We start from the raw sequence: 20266 nt of genomic DNA on the forward strand, positions 1-20266 counted from the left end.
TTCCAATCGCCACAGGCACAGCTGTATGGAAATTTTTTTATAAATACGATAAATCAATAAATTATGACTAAATACATATTTAAGATAATACGCCGAGGTGTTAATCATTTTTACAAAGCGTAACTATAACTCCGACGTCAAGATGTCTTACTCCTGAGAATCCAAGCAAGTATAAATTATTCGAATCACAAAATCGAGGTATGGAAACAAGAATTTTTATTAAAAATTTTATCAAACAAGGCGCATACGATATTACGATCTACATGTACAAATTACCTCTGCTGCTAAAACTACTCTGCTTGAAGACTGGATCGTGTAATAGACTACCTGGAATGGCAGAAAACAATTTCACCAGAGGAACTGCTGTCTCGGAATCGAGTAGAAATTCTTCCACGTAAAGTACGTACAGAACAGCGGAGAGTCCGAATATTTCAGCATACGACAATACTGGAATGTGAATAATTTTTTCGGTTGAGAAAGAACGAATTTTCCCACAAGGAACTAATGATGGCGAAAAAGCGGTTAGCCATTTCAAATATAACATGTTTACGATGAATACAAACCTCCAGCCGCAATTCCGTGAACTATGTTAGGTTGTTTGACGCGTTCGACGTCGTTCAACGGCGATTTACCGTTTTTGGTGGACAGCGATTGAAGAAATGACGGCGAATTCGGCGCGACGTCTGATTTGTACGATGAAACGTGCTGGCATGTGAGAGTTATTATCTTCTCGGCGTTCAGCAGAAAATCTGTCAGCTGAAAAACACGATTTAAAACTATTGCGCGTACGGATTAAAGTACGATTCTTTTTTACTTGATTCAAATTTCGAACTATTTCGAGAAAGTCGACTGCATGTTTCTCGAATTAACGGTCAATCTTCAAACATCATGACTCCACTGAGTAATAACAATCAAGATTTATCAGTACGAAAATTTTTAAACAAATTACAGTCCATGAAATAAATTGAACACAATTCGGTTACCGTCGCAATAAGTTCGGTCGAGTGTTTCGCGTCCAGATCCGGACTGACGAGACAGGCGTACAAATCGTTGTTGATTTTATAAATATTCGATGCTTTGAATCTTCCATGTTCTATAAAACATATTTCGTTTTCGCCTCTGCCGACGCTGCACATTCTCGTGAAGTCTGGAAGGGAAACCTCAATTACTATGGTTTCGAGAAAATACTACATTCTTAACCGTTAGAATTTCGCAGAGCGGGAAAGAAATGTATTTCTACTATAAGAAAATCGATAGATCCGACAATATGAAGAATACCAGATACGACGCTTCCTTCGACAATAAGGAAAGTCTTTATCGACGACGGCATCACGTTGTCTCCGGACCATCGTAGTTGATACTGGCTAAAAAAATAGATAGATATTTGAAGTCTTAGCTGAATGCTCAATCTAATCAATGGAGACTTTATTGAGTTTTGAATAGTTTAAAATGGACTGTGGATAATTACAATTGCGAAGCATCGAGCTCGTCGTCGTCCCAAAAGGCTCGCGATTCCGGCTCAACGATTTCACCGAAAACTTGAGCCATGGTTTTTGATTTGTGTAATACTTGGCGATGAATAAGGGGAACCTAACCTCACTCTTCTCCACTCAAATTGGCACCAATTGCATGATAAAGCCGTTTCGGAGCGAGCCGCAAGGCAGCGGCGGAGGGTGTAACAATGAGCAACGCGCGCAGAACTGATTTCAAACGATTCAATTTACCCGCGAATAATCCTGCGAGTTTTAGAAAATGTGTAAATAAAAACAAAAGCCTATGAAGAATATGCACTGAAACATCGTATTATTATATTTCAGTTAGAATATGCATAGATTTTACTTAACAGTAAAATACGAGCGAATTATTTCAAGGTAAATTAAAACATGATTTTTTTTCCTTTAACGTGAAGACACAAATTGGTAAAGTTTTATTTTCGCTTCAATACGGGGATGCGAAAATAGGGAGACGAAGCTCTTTGTCAATTCAAATGCCATTTTGAGCTTTAACAAATCGTAAAGAACGAAAAACTCCGGAACTACGATAGTTAGACGACGTTTGATAGGTGCGAAAGTTAGACGCTACCTGGCAGCATAGAGTCGCCAATCTATACGTCTTGGGCCAAGTGCGAAGCAGTTGGTTCGTTGAAGTCGTAGTCCGTCCGTCAGGTGGAGTAGCGCGTGTGTCTCAAGTGTCAAGTGTCAAGCAGCCATATTCTCGTATTCTAAACTCGAAACACAAGTAGAAATATTTGGTGATCTTAACGAAAATAATTATTAGATTGAATAAATAATCCGTGCGCAAAAATACCGTTTGAGCAATAATGACTGACAAAAAAGGTAATTATCCAGCAAAATATCACTATAATATCGAATGAAATTACCTCACGATTATTACGTTTCCAACAATATTATAATATACGAGAAGAAATAGAGAGAGAGATAGATAAGAAATATTACCGATGTGATCAAAGGATAGAAAGAGAAAAAAAATGAAGAACGAAAATTAGGTGACAAGGAGACGCGACAAACGGAAGAGAATCGTTGAAAACGAGCGAGCCTAACGCACGTCCATTCCTCTCCAAGGATAATTAATGTACTCGGTGTAGTAATGAGCGATTGTTAGGTGCGGAAAATCCGCTCAATGCTGCAGCAATCGAGTGCCGCTCGGTAAATATCAATCGTATTCGGATCGGGCTTCCGCGTATCGATTGAGCATGCCATAAAACCGCGTCTGGAACGAATCGGGATGCAGCATAAATTCGGTCGAAAAACTTGTAATGCACATCCCACCAAGTAGATCAATACTCCGGCCGACCGACCGACGACGCGATTCTAGTGTGTAGGAATATACAAAATGGCCACCGGCCTTGGAGAGACCTGGATAGAAATTACATGTACCCACGTATCCCCCGCATCTCTTTATGAGTTATGATTCGCGGAGGAACGTCTTTCGCTCCGTTTTCACGCGATCGTTATTCCACAATATTCCTAAAACATGTCCCTGAACCGAACGTCCGAATAGAAACTTGACGCTGATATTGTGTTATGTTGCCTAGGTTCCAAGCTCAAAATCATCATTAAAAATACATGTTAAACAAGCGTTGCTCTTTTGTCTGAGGAAATGGAACAGAAATATGAATTAGACATTTTGTGTCTTTGTACTTGGAAGCTATTTTCATGAGAATAATTGAAGAAAAAAAACAACTAAACATTAACGAATCGGGTATTCTGTATGCAAAATCGGAATGTCGGATATTCTTTGCGAATATATCTAGTTGTGTTTAGTTCCGGTCTGCAGAAACGTATTCTTCATTGTCGTATGTTCGGCCATTGGAAAATGTCAGTTTTTGTCAAACGGTGATTCTCTCTTTTCAAGAATTCGTAACTTAGGTATTACATTCTCTACATCCGTAATAGATCCTGAGTTCCGAATTATTATAGGATAATAGTTGGTGGCAAAAAATTTGGATTTTGGAACGCCCTTAACTCTGACCTTTCTGAAAATAATACTGAAAAATGATCATGACGATGAATCGTTCTCCACATATGAGCTGCACGACCTTAGAACGGTTTTGACGATATTTACGCAATAACTTATACTCCAAAGTATGGCTGATGTCGCATGAAATATTTCACCGCAACGTCGAGCGAGAAAACGTTCCCACAATTCTGCGCAATCGGTCGATATCTCGGCATTTTTCATCCCGTCGGTGTCTCATGCAATTTAAAATTATTGTAGGACAACTGAAGTACCTGCAGACGCAAAAATGACTGAATAAACGATGTTTTAACTCTCCAAAGCCTTTGAATAATAATTGTAACTAGATTATAGATTCCGTACTTGTATTCCGATTGCCGAATCTTTAATTGATACGTCTGGTATGGTTTCTTTACAGTTTGAAAAAACAAACGACATTCTCAACAAGACATATGTAAACATCTTCAGGACCAAATTTAATTTTTCCCGTATTCTAGAAGGCTCGAATCTGCGAGGAAATAAATCGGGGTGAAAGTCATGACAAATAACTCCCGGGAGTACGTTAAGGTTGATCCTTTTTTATGATGAATTTTCAGGTACCTACCTACCGCCGGATATTTCAACGGAGTTCAGTTCGTCTCTCCTAGCAATACTTTTGGCCCTAAGGAAAAGGTCCTATGGGGTATGCCTAGTGTTTTCTTTTTTTTCTATTGTTTTACGGTTTTTGCATCCATTCTTTCGTTCAAATCGTGTGATCGTTAGATGTACAACAAAAGGAAAGTAAAAATCGGCTTTTCCATCTTCTCCTAAAGAATGCAATTGAAAAAAAAGATGGATGCTACATAAATTTGTGAAAACTGTAAAGAATGACCATCAGTCGGTAATCGGTATTTAAAAGCGGTGTGGCTCAGACTTGAAAAAAAGAAACTCAATTCGTAAAAACCGAAAAACGCGTCTGTTGAAAAATTTCAGTGAGACACAAATCAAACAGAGCGGAGTTCTTAGTTCATTACACTTACATAGCTTCTTAATAAGCAGTGAAGAAAAAAAGATGGCAATCGTAATCGATTCTCTTCACGAGATGGTTAATTTTATTAGCTAGTTGAAGAAAAATAACAGCCATTGAGGTCCATTGAATCATCGTTTATGTCATCCTATAAGGTCGAATGAGGGTGTGACTCGAATTAGTTCCGATTTCAATATATTCAATGAAAATTAACCCAATTTGCATATCCTTCTGACGTTCTGTATTCGTACATTACAGTTCGTTAACCTTCAACGGAAGGAAAGTGACTAATAAAAGTCTCTACCAAATCCACTCGACAGTATGAATGATCCTATCCTACTTGATAGTTAGATGATAATTTCACTTAACAGTTAGACGATAATTGATGTCACTTGATGTTATGACGGATCTTGAAAAAATAGAATATGTATCGACATTTTTATGCATCCGAAACCGACATCGAAAACTTCAAAAAAGAATCACACTATTCTGCACCGCAATAATTATTCTCATAACATTGAATCGAGAGCAGTTTATATTTTTGGAAACACATCCTTGTCTCACCGTGCATAAATCATCAGCCTACAGTTTCGTGATAAATACATACAATTTGGTACCTAAAATTACCTCGAGATTACGTGTATAGATATACGACTGATTGGTAGCAAATTCGAGTACTGCGATATCGATAATCAGCGTCCATAAAGCGATACACGGAAGGCCCGAGGCGTTTTTTTGTTATACGTACAACACATCCGATATTCGAGCGCGCGAAATGGCGCCTAAACAAAGCAAACGAACGACAAACGAACGAACCAAAAAAAAAAAAAAAAAAAAAAACAAAAAAAAACAAACAACAACGCGAAAGAAAAAATGAAAAGAAAACAAGAGTATATGTAACACAAATGATTACCGTTAAACGAATTCGACGACGAGAAACGAGACCGAAAAAATATAATTAATGTAAAAACAAAAAGAACCAAAAAAAAAAAAAAAAAAAATTGAAAAAATGAAAAAGAAAAAGAAGACGGGTTAGTGCTGGTGGTAATCGTCTCAAAGTGTGAGGATATAGAGGCCAAGGTTGTGCAGGGTGTCGATGTGTTTGCAGCGGATTGATCCAAGTCAGTAGGTGGAGCCAACGAGCGAGCGACGCAAGTCCAGACTAAGCCACGTATCTACCTAAACCTTCTCTATATATTATATATATATATATATATTACATTAACTCACTACATGTCTATGTGCCTATTAGTGTCTATGCATATATCTGTATGTATATGTATATATAATATAGGTACACGTGTACGTATGTATAATCTACATACTATATTCACATGTATACACTATACATTATATTGATCGGCACCCTGTCCGATGACAATTGTTGGAAGAAAAATAAAAATCTGACGATAGTTTTTTTAATAAGCATGGCGTTAACACAACTCGATAAATAAATTTCCATTCAATATGTATAAATTTTCAATTACATATAATAGACAAAATATAATATTGTCTTTAAACTTAATTGTTCCTGCTTATTATATTAAAATTTGTGAATGAAGAAAATGTGATTAATTGATTCGGTATTATTCTATCAAAACGTCGATTCGTCAGGGTGACGGAATATACGTACATGTACGTATACATATATGGCCATATATATATGTCTGAGCGCACTAAAAAATCACACCTATACTATAAACCTAATGTGTAATATTAGGTAGCGATAAATCGTGTTCAGAAATTTGAACGGTTTGGATTACATTTTTTTTTTTTTTAAATGTGTTTTTTTTTTTTTTATTCCCATTGATTTTGTTTCAGTATAAAAAATTATAAATATAATTTCACAAACGATGCATATTTTTAGTGCGCTCTAGCATATATGTATACATTCCTATGTATAGATACATATACATACATATATATATGTGTATGCATACATACGCACGCCCACACTTATAATATATAACTCGCGCTTACGCAGAGAGTTGAAAGGGTATGATAATTTCTGGCCAAAATCAAATCACAAAAATGAAAAAAAAAAAAAAAAGGGACAAGAATGCACAAGCATTTTTACATGCGTGTATAAATTAGACATTGATTCCTTGCGTATGCGCGTTGTTGTTATTATTATTACTATTATTATTATTATATTATTATTATTATTATTAAATACGTACCAGAATGTATATCTTTACATTACCGTGTATGTATATATATATATATATATACATTATATACATATATACATACATACATTATATATATATACATGTAAACGCAAGTATATATTTATATAATACAAAAAGTAAGTGATTCTTTTTTTTCACGGCTGATTAATTTACAGTCGAAATGCCAAGCAATTTATTCTAGTACGCAAAGAATGTATAAACCGATCATTTTTTTCTCAATACTCTATTGCTGGTCAACGAGTAAAAAAAAAAGGAGCGAGAGAGAGAGAGAGAAAAAAAAAAAATTTCTCGACGAGTTTCAATTGTCATGTGATTGTGGCCGATAAAGGAAAAGAAAGAAAAAAAAAAAAAAAAAGCACTTACTATGTATTATCGATACGCCGAAATTGATATTACCTGTAAACTGGAGCTATAACGATGATAATGATGATGATGATGCATGGCTGCAGATATTTTTTTTATCGAATTCGACGTATCGCTAAAAAGTTGTACTGAGATTGTGGTATTGGTTGTTTGCTTAGAAAAGGATAAATTTTTTTTTTTTTTTTTTTTTTTTATTAATTTTTTTTTTCCACTTATTTATTTTTTTGAAGGCTATATCTCCGTGACCCGGCGAAACGAAACTTACAATATATATATATATGCTGCTTTGCTGAAGAGAATATTAATTTTGCTTATAAATATTTAGACAATATTGCAGCGGTTTGAATTTATATCTGCGGTAAAAATGATCCGAAAAAATTTTACCGGGACACAAGATTACGCCGGAAGGAGGGACGAATATATAATGTAAAAGCTCGATTTTAATAACGTTTCTTTTCTCCATCGAGTAGCTCACTTTTAACACTATAGTGCATGACGCTTTTATATTTGATTACAAGTTTTTATATAATAACAAATTCGAAACCTTATAATATTGTATACAGAGAAAGAAAAAAAGGTTTCCAACTATTTATAGTATTTTTGAAGAATTCGAGGATGTATTAAAAGAAAAGAAACTTGTAGTCAATATTGCATGGTACAAATATAACTAGCATATATATACATATATACATATACATTTGTATACATATATATGTATGTATATTAATTGCAATAAATAGAATTTCGTTCTTTCGAGATTGTTTATTATAAACATTATAGGTATAATTGGTTACACGCGAACCGTAGTTACGAGAAAAAAAAATTGTTCTAGTTTTTCTTATAGCTTTTGGTCATTGTATAATAATAATAGTCGAAAGATACATGTACGTGCATATTATGCATATATATACGTATATAACCAAGTATATATGTATGTATGTACTTATATGCACGTATAAAAAACGAACGGTGATCGAATGTCATTGAAAATCAAAAAGTAAACGGAAAACAATAATAAAAAATATCGATAACGGTCTCGAATATGTCGCGTATTGCGAATATTCTTACTGCAGCTAACGACGTTTCTAAATCAATTATGTCTCTATAATGCATTACAGTATTTTCGGTACGTTATTCGATTTCCCTTTTTTTTTTTTTTTTTTTTTTTTTTGTCTTTTAGATTATTATTGTATATGAAAACTCTATTATTTAGTTCCTATACGCTGCATGATATGTATAGTTACTATGCTAATTAATATTACTACATGTATAAAATGATTATCTCTGCGCTCACACACCTTATTTTAAACTTCGGTCTCTCGTTATACATATCCATACCATATACCGTGTGTCCACGAGGAGAGTACCGCACCTTATGCGCGTGCGTCAAGTCGTTCGAATTTTATTGGCCGACAGTTATCGCCTGATCGAGCAGCCGACGAAATACCAATCGCGATTGTCAGAAAATGTCCCTAAGAACCCACCGTTAACGGTTCACCATGGGCTCCTAGGGACTTTTTCTGAGATTCGCGATTTGTATCGCGTCCGCTGCTCAATCAGGCGATAACCGTCGGCCAATGAAATTCGGACGACACTTTCCTCACGAATGACACGGTATATGCAAAAATTCGAATTATACCATTTAATTTTTAAATGAATCCGTCGAAGTCGACGAGGCATGTGTGCGCATGGTTAATCGACGCATGCTGATTATAGAAGTATTTTATCACGTTTTCAAAAACGTCGAGCATCCCGTTGAAGATTTGAAAGAAAAAAATATTTATTACGCTTGTTCTTTTTCTCATTTTTTCACATCCAACATATGTAACCAAAATATTCATTCGAGTCCTTGAGTCTTCTTCCGATCAATTTCACGCGCGGTCGAAGAAATAAACGGAAACAAAAAACGTGACGAAAATTCCCTTCAAGTTTTTACAAAATTTTACAATAATTGGTGAGAAAAAAAAAAGAAGAAAAGGAACGGTGCTGTTTGCTGTTTGCTGAATTGTTTTTGATGCATGGTCTTTTTAAGAAATTTTCATTTGTCTTGCGGAATGATATATTTATTATACTATCTATTATATATAATAGGAATTAATCCCTTCGTCGTCACCTTTTCAACGATATTTCATTTATCTCGTTTATATACCCAATCGAGTCCATCGAACGAAAAATTTTTTTATATTATTTTCAAATCTTTCACCGTCACGGATAATATACTGCCTACTCACCACATGCAGTAAGAAAAATGATAAATCATATTCTACGTGAAAGGTGCAGACGAAGGTTTTTTTCTAATGCTATATTATATCAAATGTACATCGCACGTTGCTGCATGTCTCTTTGTTTTCTCCTATAGGCGAAAACAAAAGATGCACCCATAACGTTTATTATACCTATATGTATATTCTCTGCAGTTAATAGTGAGCTTAATAAAAATAATGATGTCTCGTGGGGCTCGAAGCGAAAGTAAAGAAAAGTATAAGAAAAACGTAAAAAACGGGAGACGAATTGAAACAAAAAAAAAAAAAAAAAAAAAAAGTTGTCAATTTTTGTACAAACAAGTTAAAACTTTTGTCAAATTTTTCACCGCCCCGAAACATAACGGAGGTTCGTTATTTTTTCTTTTTTATATTTTTCTTCAACTTTCACGCACGAAGCATCATTGTTTTATAAACGTTAATTACATACATCATATAGAAAAAATGTACATTCGAGTGAACTACCACTTAGCTTTTTTGTAAAAATAATATATACATACGTTTTTTTTTTTTTTTTTTTTGGGTTGAAATTTGGATTTGTGTTTTTTTTTCAAATTTTTTCTTCATCATATCTTGTTTTCTTTTTTATTATACATAACGTGCAATCGTCTTGCGATTTATAAGGCCATTTCTCCTAGACGCGTTGAACTCGAAAATTTTGCGGTTATACCGTTTATCGATAAAAAATCTCCCGACAATCTCCGCGACCGGCCTTATAACGAGAGACGAGTGTACAGCTACGATGCGAACTTGAAAATACCGCAACGATTCGTTTGCCCCGTAGAATTCAAAATCGGAAATTAATTTTTTTTTTTTTTAACATCAATAGAAACCGGTGACAATCAACAGATTGAACGTCCGACTGCGCATGCGCGAGTTTTGTCAGATTTTCATGCAGGCTGGCCACCTCAAGCTTCAGCTGTAAAATTCACCTTATGGAGGTCAAGTAGGTGATGGTGATTTTTTTTTTACTTACACAAGATCTCAACGATTGACGTGTAGCGAATCAAGAATGCTTGGCGAACCTTTATTGTCAACTGACCGATGGCTATGAGTTATCGTAACAACGTACTTTCAGTTCGCCACTTGATGCGGAAGAGTTTGATATTTTACATCCCGTTTCGAGTCAAGTTGGCACACCTGCCTTGCGAACGACAATACTGCAGCGCTACGATCCACCGACCAATAGAGTTCGATGATCTTGCGCATGCGCAGTCGGTCACTCGATCCGATAAGTTTCATACTTCCAGATTTTCGGTTATAAGTTGAGGATACGACGTGTTGTGCGATATATATATATATCGTTGGCATCGTAGCTATATGCCGAGTAAAAAACACATTTACGATTTGATTGAAACGCCTTGCTCGCGGTAAAAGGATTTGAGGAATTACTTAAGATCATGCAACTTGAATGATTTTCTTTTTTCAATTATACTTAATCTTATCGGTCATTCAAGTTTAGAAAACTCGACGATTATCGATACTCGAAACCTTTTACTAAGTTTGCGCATACGGTTATGGAAAATTTGGTGTGGGCTGACGTCTATATGTTAGAAAATGCTGATGATGATAATGATGATGATGATGATGATGATGATGGTGATGATGGTGATGATGATGATAATGATGATGATGATCATGTTGATGATGATAATGATGATGACGATGGTGATGATCTTTAATATCTAACACTTCTCTGCCGATCCGTAGCACCTGCGACGTTGCTTTGCCGCGTTTGCTACGGCCACGGTGAAGTGAAGAAAAGCGAAAAGAAAAACAAAAACAAAACAAAAAAAAACAAAAAAAAAAGAAGGAAAGAATCAAACAGAGAATTTGGGTGTTTTGCATTGGTCTAGAGTTTCTTGATTCGTACGATTGTTACGATTATGAAAGAGGAAAGAAAGAAAAAAAAAAAAAGTAATAATAACAATATACGCATAATATATCTGACAATGATAATGTTGTAAACAGAGTCAGTAAAAATATATAGTTAGGAACGTGTGTTGTAAGAAAATTAGATTGAATACTGCACATCTCCCAATTATCATTAAATGTACACACAATTTATTATACGGTGAATTATAATCGCCAGGTTATATCGATTTTGGAAGAGACAGAAAAAATGAAAAATAAAATAACCAAGGCCAAAGAAACCAAAAAAGAAAAGAAAAACTAGTAAAAATAAATTAACCGTATGTTTAATGATGTTTGGAATTTATTTAATATATATATATATATATATATATATATATATATATATATATATATCTATATATTTGCAGAGATTTGTTGTTTGCTGAATCTTGTGAATGTGTGGAAATTTAATATATTATTATTATTCATTGTACCACTGTACTTTATTGTATATTTACACACTACTCACAGCTCGAACGTATATAACTATATATATATTCAGTTAATATATTGTATACTGAATTTAAGAATGTTCAAATAATTGACCTATTAATGCCTATTATTATATATTATACAAAAGCAAAAAAAAAAAAAAAAAAAAATTTCACACCGACTATCGATTATAATATCAAAGAAAAAACGTACCACGTAAATAGATGTGTGAAAAATTCAATTTTTTATAATTCAAATGTCACTGGTTTCGCGTCGAGTTAAAGAAAGAAAGAAAAAAAAAAATAACAACAACAACAGATTAATATGTTGATATAATAAAACAAAACATGTCCTCTCAGATGTAAAAAACTATTGGGCGTTAATGGGTTAAAAAACAATTATATGGCTTGATTTTTCATTTTTCACTCGTTTTTCTTTTCTTTTCTTTTCTTTTCTTTTTTTGCCTTCTCTTTGTTCCCGATTGAACTGTCATACACGTTTATTATTATCTTTATAATATAGTTTATAAAAAAAAAGAGAGAACCTAACTGCTTCATTACCGAGTTACAGATTATTCTTACTTTGAACTCACATTCATTTTTATTATTCTTCCTTTTTTCATTTTTATTTAGAAAGAATGTATTTAGCTTAATATACTTTGATTGTGTAACGCTAAAAAATATATAATTGCTTTTGAGATCAGTTTTTATTATATATTATTATTATCACAATATATTATTATAGTATAATTGGTGAAGGTAGGTCGTTGAAAATTATCAAAACCATCTTACCTCGGACGGGGAGATTATCCTGCTCCTCAATTTACTTGAACTTTATCAAAATGGATAGAAAAAAAAACGACAAATAATATGAAACAATAATAAATATTATATTAACAATAAGAAAAACATGTTACTTTATTCTCATTCTTCTACTCAATTTCCCTCTCCAGATGTAAGATGGTTTTAATTCTGCGCATACGTAATTCGAAGCACCATTTCCGTCAATCAATTTGTTACTCTGATTACATGTGTGTATATATATATATATATATATATATATATATATATATATATATATATACATATATACATGTATATAACGGTTATTAATTGAGGTTGAAATGAAAACGAGTAAATACCTAGAAAAATGTCTCCGTCACTCGCAGAGTAAGGAAATAGAAGGACGGATGCGGGGCGTGGTTTTCTTTTTGTTATTTTTCTTTAAGTTTCCTTTTTTTTTGTTTTTTTTTTTTTTTGTTTTTGTCTTCGTTCTTTCCGTTGTCATAATAATAAATGATCTCAATTATTTTCCCACTTTGTTTTCTGCCCTAGACTTTTTCTTCTTCTTCTTCTTCTTCTTCTTCTTCTTTTATCTTATTTATTACTTCGATTATTATCATTTCTCATTGTTCATCAGTTTCATTTATTATATAGTCACTAACTCATTTGAGCTTCAGTTTAGTAATTTAATATATATATATATATACCAGTGTATGTTACGTGTAAGATATTACATACTTTATTAAACTATAAGGTATATTGGGATTGAACGGTGACTTGGGATGTTTTCTACTCTCTTTTTCTTTTTTCATTTACCATGAAATTTAAAATCAATCCCTGCTATTCAATAATAATAATCATGCGCATGGTCGATTAACAATTAATCGGATATCACACACACGCATACATATATACATATACATATATATAGATATGGATATAGATATATGAATATGTATATATGTATACTCATTAATATTCTAAGGTGTGCATGGTAGAAATTACATATACAATATATGTGTATACTGTATACGTATACGTATACGTATATGTTTATGTGTATCCGATAATTGGAGTCATCGACGAACAGGAAAATAACAAGGATTCGAAAGTACGAAGTGAGAAAAACGAGAGAGTGAAAAAAAACAAAAAAAAAAAAAAAGACTCAAGTCACCGATCAATAATATATACACATGGCTCGAGTTAAGGTGGAATCGGAGGTGGATCGATCGGTTGATCCTATTTTACCTAAACCCGTTTTTGTCATTCTGTTTAAAACGATATCGAAAGTATCGTGATTCCAACTCCGAATTTCACCCGAAGCACGAATCATCCGCAACACGCTAGATATCTGAGTTTGTACAACTTCTTCTTTTTTTTTTTTTTTTGTTTTTCTTTTCTGTTTTGTCTTTCTTTGATCGAGTGTCACCGACTTTTGTCTGTACTCGAGAGAGAGAGAGAGAGAAAGAAAAAAAAAGAAAAAAAAACAAAATGCGAAATGCGAAACACATGACGCAAAAAAATATCTTTACATCGTTACAAGAAGCTATGACTAGAGTTGGATTTGACTTGTGTTTCAGCTTACCCCGTCGCACCTCATCCACCAACCGGCTTCGTGCCAGCGCCAGCTCAGCCTGCTACATATGGCGGTAAGACATCAGTTTTTCACCGATCGTAAACACCAATGTAGTACATTTAATCGTGGTACAATTAGTGCTGTGCGATTAATCGATCAATCGCGTTTTTCCGATTAATCAACGTTTTCGGTTAATCGGTTTTTCAATTAATCTGTATATATGTGCGAATAATCGATCAATCGTTTTTCGATTAATCCTAATCCACGGTTTCGATTGATCGAAGTTGCCTTATAATAATTCTGTAGGTCACGCCTGGTTTACAAGCTATGCGTAGACCAGGCGTCAACCGGTATATGGATCGAAAGTGTCGATTAATCGGAAAAATGATTAATCCAAATCGTCAATTTATCGATTAATTGGAAAAAAGATGATTCGAAAAACACAATTCATCGATTAAACGAAACTGCCGATTAACCGATTAATCGCACAGAGCTAGTTCCAAGTGCAGAAAGTTGGCGGTTTCTATTGAGTGTGAAGTTTGCAGTGTAAGCTCTTCACACACACACACTTCAGACACCGCCCATCCGCACGTGTAATAATAGTACATTGTGTAACAAGGAGGCAAAGACCGTTGCCACCATGTTATACGCGATACTTTATATAACAAGAGTATGTTACGCGGTTTTTCGCGCAGCACCAAATTGAGGTTAGGGTCGCGAAATGTGAGATCAGTTCGCTGTGTTTGTCGCGTCAGCGCCTGAGAGCCGTACAGAAATGACCAACTTTGACTCGTAAGAGTCAAAAGCGGTCCTTTCAGTACTCCGCGCATGCGCAATTCGCAGACTCACTCGACCGGCGTAGAAACGGGTACTTTGTGTACCGAAAAGACCTAAGAAAAACCGCGTGAAACATACTCGCGTTATATAAACGATATTTTTTCCAACACCTGCGAGAGGAAGTTTGATCCGAGAAGCAACGACGGTATCACTGACAGCGCGTAAAATTCGGGTTAAGTTAGGTAACTTACGCTCAATGAGGCTCAAAGTGCGTCAAATTTAATTACCCGAAAGCGCGCATGCGCAAAAGACAGCCCTAGTGTGGAAAACCGAGCACTTCAGTCGTGCACAGCGCGAACTTCGTTCTGTCGTAACGGACGCTTCATGGGCATCAAAAATCGAACTTTCCGAGCAGATGTTGAAAAAATCAACTTTTGCAACGCTAGCAGTATTTTAATTCCTTTTTCTCATTCTCCGTTGGGCCCAATGACCAAATGAAACGATCCTCAGGATTGACCATGACTTTCCAAATAGTTGCAGGAGCCTCGCCGTACGGGGTCTTCCCCAACCAGCCACAGCTCTACGCTACCCAGGGTCCGCCGCCGCCGACGTACGATCAAACCCTCACTCATCCCATGGTGAGATTTTTCTCTGAAATTTAACTTGGATCGTCAGTTTTGCTCCATGATTTGTTCGACGTTACAGTTTTGCTCGTTTCCAGATGTACCAGCCGATGTATGGTCAAGGCTATCCTGGCGGCTATCTAGCCGGATATCCAGCAGCTTATGGACCACTTCAGTACTATCCTCCGCTGGCTACAGCCGCCGCCTATTATCCAGCAGCTGCGATGCAACCTGCGCCTGTTAGGCCAACGATCATGGTTCCTGTGAGTAATTTCTGGGATGCCTTCACGGAGATCGTAAAGCTCAGCTCAATTTTTTTCACTTTGTAAACACTTTCAATATTCTGGAGACACAGCTTTTGATGAGTTTTTATAAGTCATGTATCAGCTTGGAAAATGTCGTATGGAAATTTTAAACACATTGAATGCGTTATATTGTGATGAATCGTACGTAAATGAGAGTGCAAAGACTCTTGTTAAAGAGGTTCGTTGGCCAAAAATCGATAGTTTTTAATTAATGTATTACGTTATAGTCATATGTTATGTATTTTTTAAATCACTTTTTACGTAAACTACGCAGATCGCTTTAAAAATATGAAAATAGAAATTACTGGAATTTTAAAAGAATATCTAAAGAATTCATGGTTCGTTTCGGATCAATTAAAAATTGTCGGAAATCTGGTAAATTTTTTCTTCAATTTCATTCTAAAATGGCTCATTTTACTGACAAAACTATTCTCTACAAATTGATTTAAAAAAAATTTTTCCCAAAATGTTGGAACTGTTGAATATTAAATTCCACAACATTGTACCGATAATTATTACGATGAACAAATGATAAAATTGAATTGGTAATGAAAAGTATCTACCTTTGGCCAAGTAACCTTCATAACAGCTACAGTATTTCTCCTAATATTTTTCGTACGACTTTAAAAAAATTAACCAGTTATCAAACATTATATGTTTACAAAAATTTATAGAGTCCCTCCAAAGTAATACGTTAGCACAATGATTACCGTAAAAATTTTCTTGTGGCTAAAAGCGATCGTTTTATTATTTTCCATGTTAGAATTATTCAATTAATTTCTCGACAATGTTTAAATACAAAATTACGGTACAAAATACTTTTCATACAGAACGGATTTGAGGGAGCAAGATTTGACGGAATCTCGCAACAAGTATTGCCACCACCACCACCAGGAGTAGCAGCGAATGCAGCGCAGCTAGCTGCCATGGCTGGTCACAGTGTCGCTTTATCGCAAAAGAAAGGTTCGTTCCTTGGAGGTGGAACAGAAGGTGGATATACATTCTGGTAAACATAGAGTAAACCGGGGGGTTGGGTAGGGGTGAAAAAAAAGGGGGGGGGAGGAGACTAGCGAAGATGCGAGGCGAGACTTAGAAGAAATAATACAGAGACAGCGACGGAAGGAAGAAGAAGAAGGGGGGAAAAAATAGAAGAAGAAAATGACAAAAAAAAAGATTTAAAAAAGAATAATTGAAAAAAGTATTGACGACAAAAAAAGAAAAAAAAAAGAAGAAGAGATTACAAAAAATAAGAAGAGCGACGAATGAAATAATCGATATTTATCGCTGCGTGATCCATGTAGGCAATTTATTGATATATAAAATGATGATGATGATGATGATGATGATGATGATGATGATGATGATGATGATGATGAAATAAATGAAGATATATTAACGGGTGTTAATTGAGTTGCATAGCTGACTATGGTTAACGATTGATGAATACAACTATATCTGTTGGGTGTCGTTAAACGACGCTCCCTGATCACGCGTTATTATATTAGTTTAATAATAATGATAATTTAAAAGAACAAGACGAACAAAGCGTAGGTAACAAGGAAAACAAATGAAACGTATGAACGGAAAGAAGAATTCAAAGCAACAAACAGCATTTGTCATGTTTGTTTGGTTTTGTTCTTTTTCTTTTCTTCTTTGATCACGTTGAAATTTGCTTTTCTTCTTTTCCGGGCGGAAGAAGCTAAAACAATATAAACGACGTGGCAAAGACAATCTTCTCACACGGAACTAGTTGCAAATTGTATTTTATTTCGTACCTTCCATTTCCTCCGATCTTCAATTCTATTACCGCTGTTGCTCTCTTCACCGCTGTCGTTGCTGCTGCTGCTGCCACTGCGAGAGAGAAAGAAAGTGAGAAAAAGAATTATCTCTTTGCAATAATGTTTTTCAATATCATCATGCACTATATTTGTCATTCCTCTAACAGTTCTGTCATTAATTTTAATACGAATAATCCTTATTTGACGAAAGACAGTTGATTCAAGGTGTTTTATGCTCTTTTGAGTTTTCCTGCGCACAGACTTTAAAATTACACGGTCATACCCACGAATTAAAAACAAAAATAGCCTAGCTCACTCGTTCGAGTCAAACTCGTTCTGAGTAAATGGCGACGATTGCTATGCGCATTGTGCATTTATTACAAGATACTATGTTTTAATAACTGTTCAACACGGTTTGCTCCTGTGCTGTGGAAAATTTCACATTAAATTCTAGTCCGAAGCTCGTCGTGTATCACCTACAGAGATTTGCATTCATTTGTAAACTGGAGCGATAGCATTTTAGATTTAGAAATAATATCGCTCTAGTATGTAAGATCGAAGCATAGAGCTTGCGAGTTTTCAAATATTTTCTCCTCGTATTGGACAAGGTTTTTTTTTTCTGCACACTTCACGCCTTTTCTTCAAAGTTGCCCGTCGCGTTCTTCCCTGATGGTAATTCTTCACTGTTTTAGTTGTTATGTATTGTTGTTTCTTCAATTTCCATACTGATTTCGTTTCATTGTTTTTTTTTTTTTTTTTTTTTTTTTTTATTTTATTTATTCTCTTTATTTCTCTGGTAAAACTGATGCGTTTCAAAAATTGTCAATTTATACAAGTAAATGTCCACTTGTGCAAAAACTTGGTATATAAAAAGAAAGTGAATATCCAATCTTGTGAAAAAACTGTAAAAGTATACGGTCTCATTTCATAATTGTATTAAAAAAATTTTTTCGACATTATTGTTGAGAGACAAAAAATTTTAAGCACATTTTTTTCTAGTTCACGATTTCGGCTTCTCGAGTGTCAAAAATAATATTAATATTAATAATAATAATGATGATGATGATGATGATGATGATAGTAATAACAATTTAATGATATCTCCGTTGTAATTTCTACCAAACAATAATTTTCCAATCATATGAGATAACTTGTTCGTATTTAGTTTATTTATTTTTTTGTTGCCACGTTTCGTCATTGTTACTACCGCTAATGAAGGGGATAAGCAAAATCGAGCTTTTCGGAAATTATTTCATCGGGCGGCTCGTTTCTTTGTGAATAAAAACAAAAAAAAAAAAAAAAAAAAAAATAAAAAAAAATATATTAAAAAAAAAAAAAAAAAAATTTATAAGAAAATACGAAATAATGAAAACGGGGGAAAAAAAGAGGAGGAAGAAGGGAAAAAAAAAAATTAGTAATAGAATTAAATATCGAATAAAAACATCGCGACTTGGTGAATTTAAGTGTAAAATGCTTATGGAACATCTTAAATGCATGGAGAACAGAAAACAGATTTTAGATAACGACTATCAGTAGGCTCTTTTATAGATTCTTTTTAGATATACATTGTAATTGTATGTTTAATATTTTATGAAAATTAAAAATTGAGAATCAATCTTCCTCTCGTAAATCATGAGAGAGCGAGTGAGTAAATGAGACATTGAGAGAGAGAGAGAGTGAATACAAATTGAAATCACGACAATTTATCATTAATTAATAATAATAATAATAATAATAATAATATCAATAATAATGTTAGAAATAACGTATAATTTATTGATAGAAATTTAGAGAATAGTTATCAGCAAGGAGAAACGGTGTGGCGATATTGTTTTATAGAACTTTTTCTAATTGCCCTGCGCTGTGTATTGATCTTCGATCGATTCGTAGCGTTCGTATATAGGAAAGGAAAAAATTCAATCGATTATACATATTTCCATGCATTTCAAGATACCATATGTTGAACAATTTTTTACCGTTATAGGTTTTCCTTGTTTCTTTTCATAAATTTACAAAGAAGTTGACAAATGGATTTTATCCGTACAAGAAAAAGTTATAATTTGAACAAGTTGCTGTTTACGTACTTCGAGACGTACCTCTCAACAATCTTAATCGATAACGCGATGAGGAGATTAGGAAAAAAATAAGGCGATGGAATGAAAAAAAGAGAAAAACGTCCTCACAAAAAGGTTTAAAAATAGCAAAAGAGAAAAAGAAGAGAAAAACGACGAAAAAAATTGCAAAGCACAAAAAAGTGAAACGAAAAAAAAAAAAAAAAAAAAAAACTTCTCAAGTTTTCATCGGAGGAACGGATAGTCCGATTATCCCTTTTCTATCGATTCTATTGACATAGCGTTTCGGCTGATGATAGGAAATAATGAATTTCTCTCTAAAAAGTACCTATGATAATAATTATCTATAATTATATCTCCAACGAATCTCTTCGACGTTTTGTTCAAATCAGCAATTATAACTCTTGCAGGCGTTGTAAATTAACAAATAATAATAATAATAATAATAATTTTTCTTTTCTTCAATCAATTACGCAGCAGAAAAATTTGAATTCAAGAACAAAAAATAGTACTTAGACAGGTTAGCAACAATCGACCTTTTGTTCTACCAACCATATTATAATGTAAATAAATTATACTGTAATATGATCGTAGAATGAGGCCATAATATGAAATGAGTCTGAGGAAAAACTGGTGAACAAAGACGAAAAAAGAAAAAAAAAAAAAACAAAAAAAAAAAAACAAAGTTATAGCAATATACAAATATTA

At 34.1% G+C, this 20266-nt stretch overlaps 3 protein-coding genes across 4 annotated transcripts in view; 1 reads left to right on the forward strand and 2 right to left on the reverse strand.

The window, feature by feature from the left end:
• Nucleotides 1-6418, reverse strand: part of LOC124411771 (syntaxin-binding protein 5) — a 47840-nt gene extending 41422 nt beyond the window's left edge. Inside the window, exon 1 of the mRNA XM_046891170.1 lies at nucleotides 6402-6418. The gene's annotated coding sequence lies outside the window, so the exon portion shown is untranslated. The remainder of the gene's footprint in view (nucleotides 1-6401) is intronic.
• LOC124411780 lies at nucleotides 203-1635 on the reverse strand. The gene is made up of 5 exons (XM_046891199.1): nucleotides 1469-1635; nucleotides 1279-1364; nucleotides 984-1147; nucleotides 564-756; nucleotides 203-447 (listed from the first exon to the last, which is right to left on the reverse strand). Exons 1-5 carry the CDS (start codon nucleotides 1546-1548, stop codon nucleotides 260-262), a joined length of 711 nt encoding a protein of 236 aa, XP_046747155.1. The 5' UTR covers nucleotides 1549-1635; the 3' UTR covers nucleotides 203-259.
• On the forward strand, nucleotides 2138-17042 carry LOC124411784 (DAZ-associated protein 2-like). 2 transcript variants are annotated; one of them, XM_046891202.1, is made up of 5 exons: nucleotides 2139-2336; nucleotides 14008-14076; nucleotides 15315-15418; nucleotides 15502-15666; nucleotides 16539-17042. In XM_046891202.1, the coding sequence occupies exons 1-5, from the start codon at nucleotides 2321-2323 to the stop codon at nucleotides 16716-16718; spliced, it is 534 nt and encodes a 177-aa protein (XP_046747158.1). In that variant the 5' UTR covers nucleotides 2139-2320; the 3' UTR covers nucleotides 16719-17042. The 2 variants fall into 2 exon arrangements, with proteins under 2 accessions (XP_046747159.1, XP_046747158.1); XM_046891203.1 differs by lacking the exon at nucleotides 14008-14076 and having other exon boundaries at nucleotides 2138-2336.
• Nucleotides 17043-20266: the final 3224 nt, after the last annotated feature.

This window comes from Diprion similis, chromosome 10 (genome assembly GCF_021155765.1).
Source record: "Diprion similis isolate iyDipSimi1 chromosome 10, iyDipSimi1.1, whole genome shotgun sequence".
Lineage (NCBI taxonomy): Eukaryota > Metazoa > Arthropoda > Insecta > Hymenoptera > Diprionidae > Diprion > Diprion similis.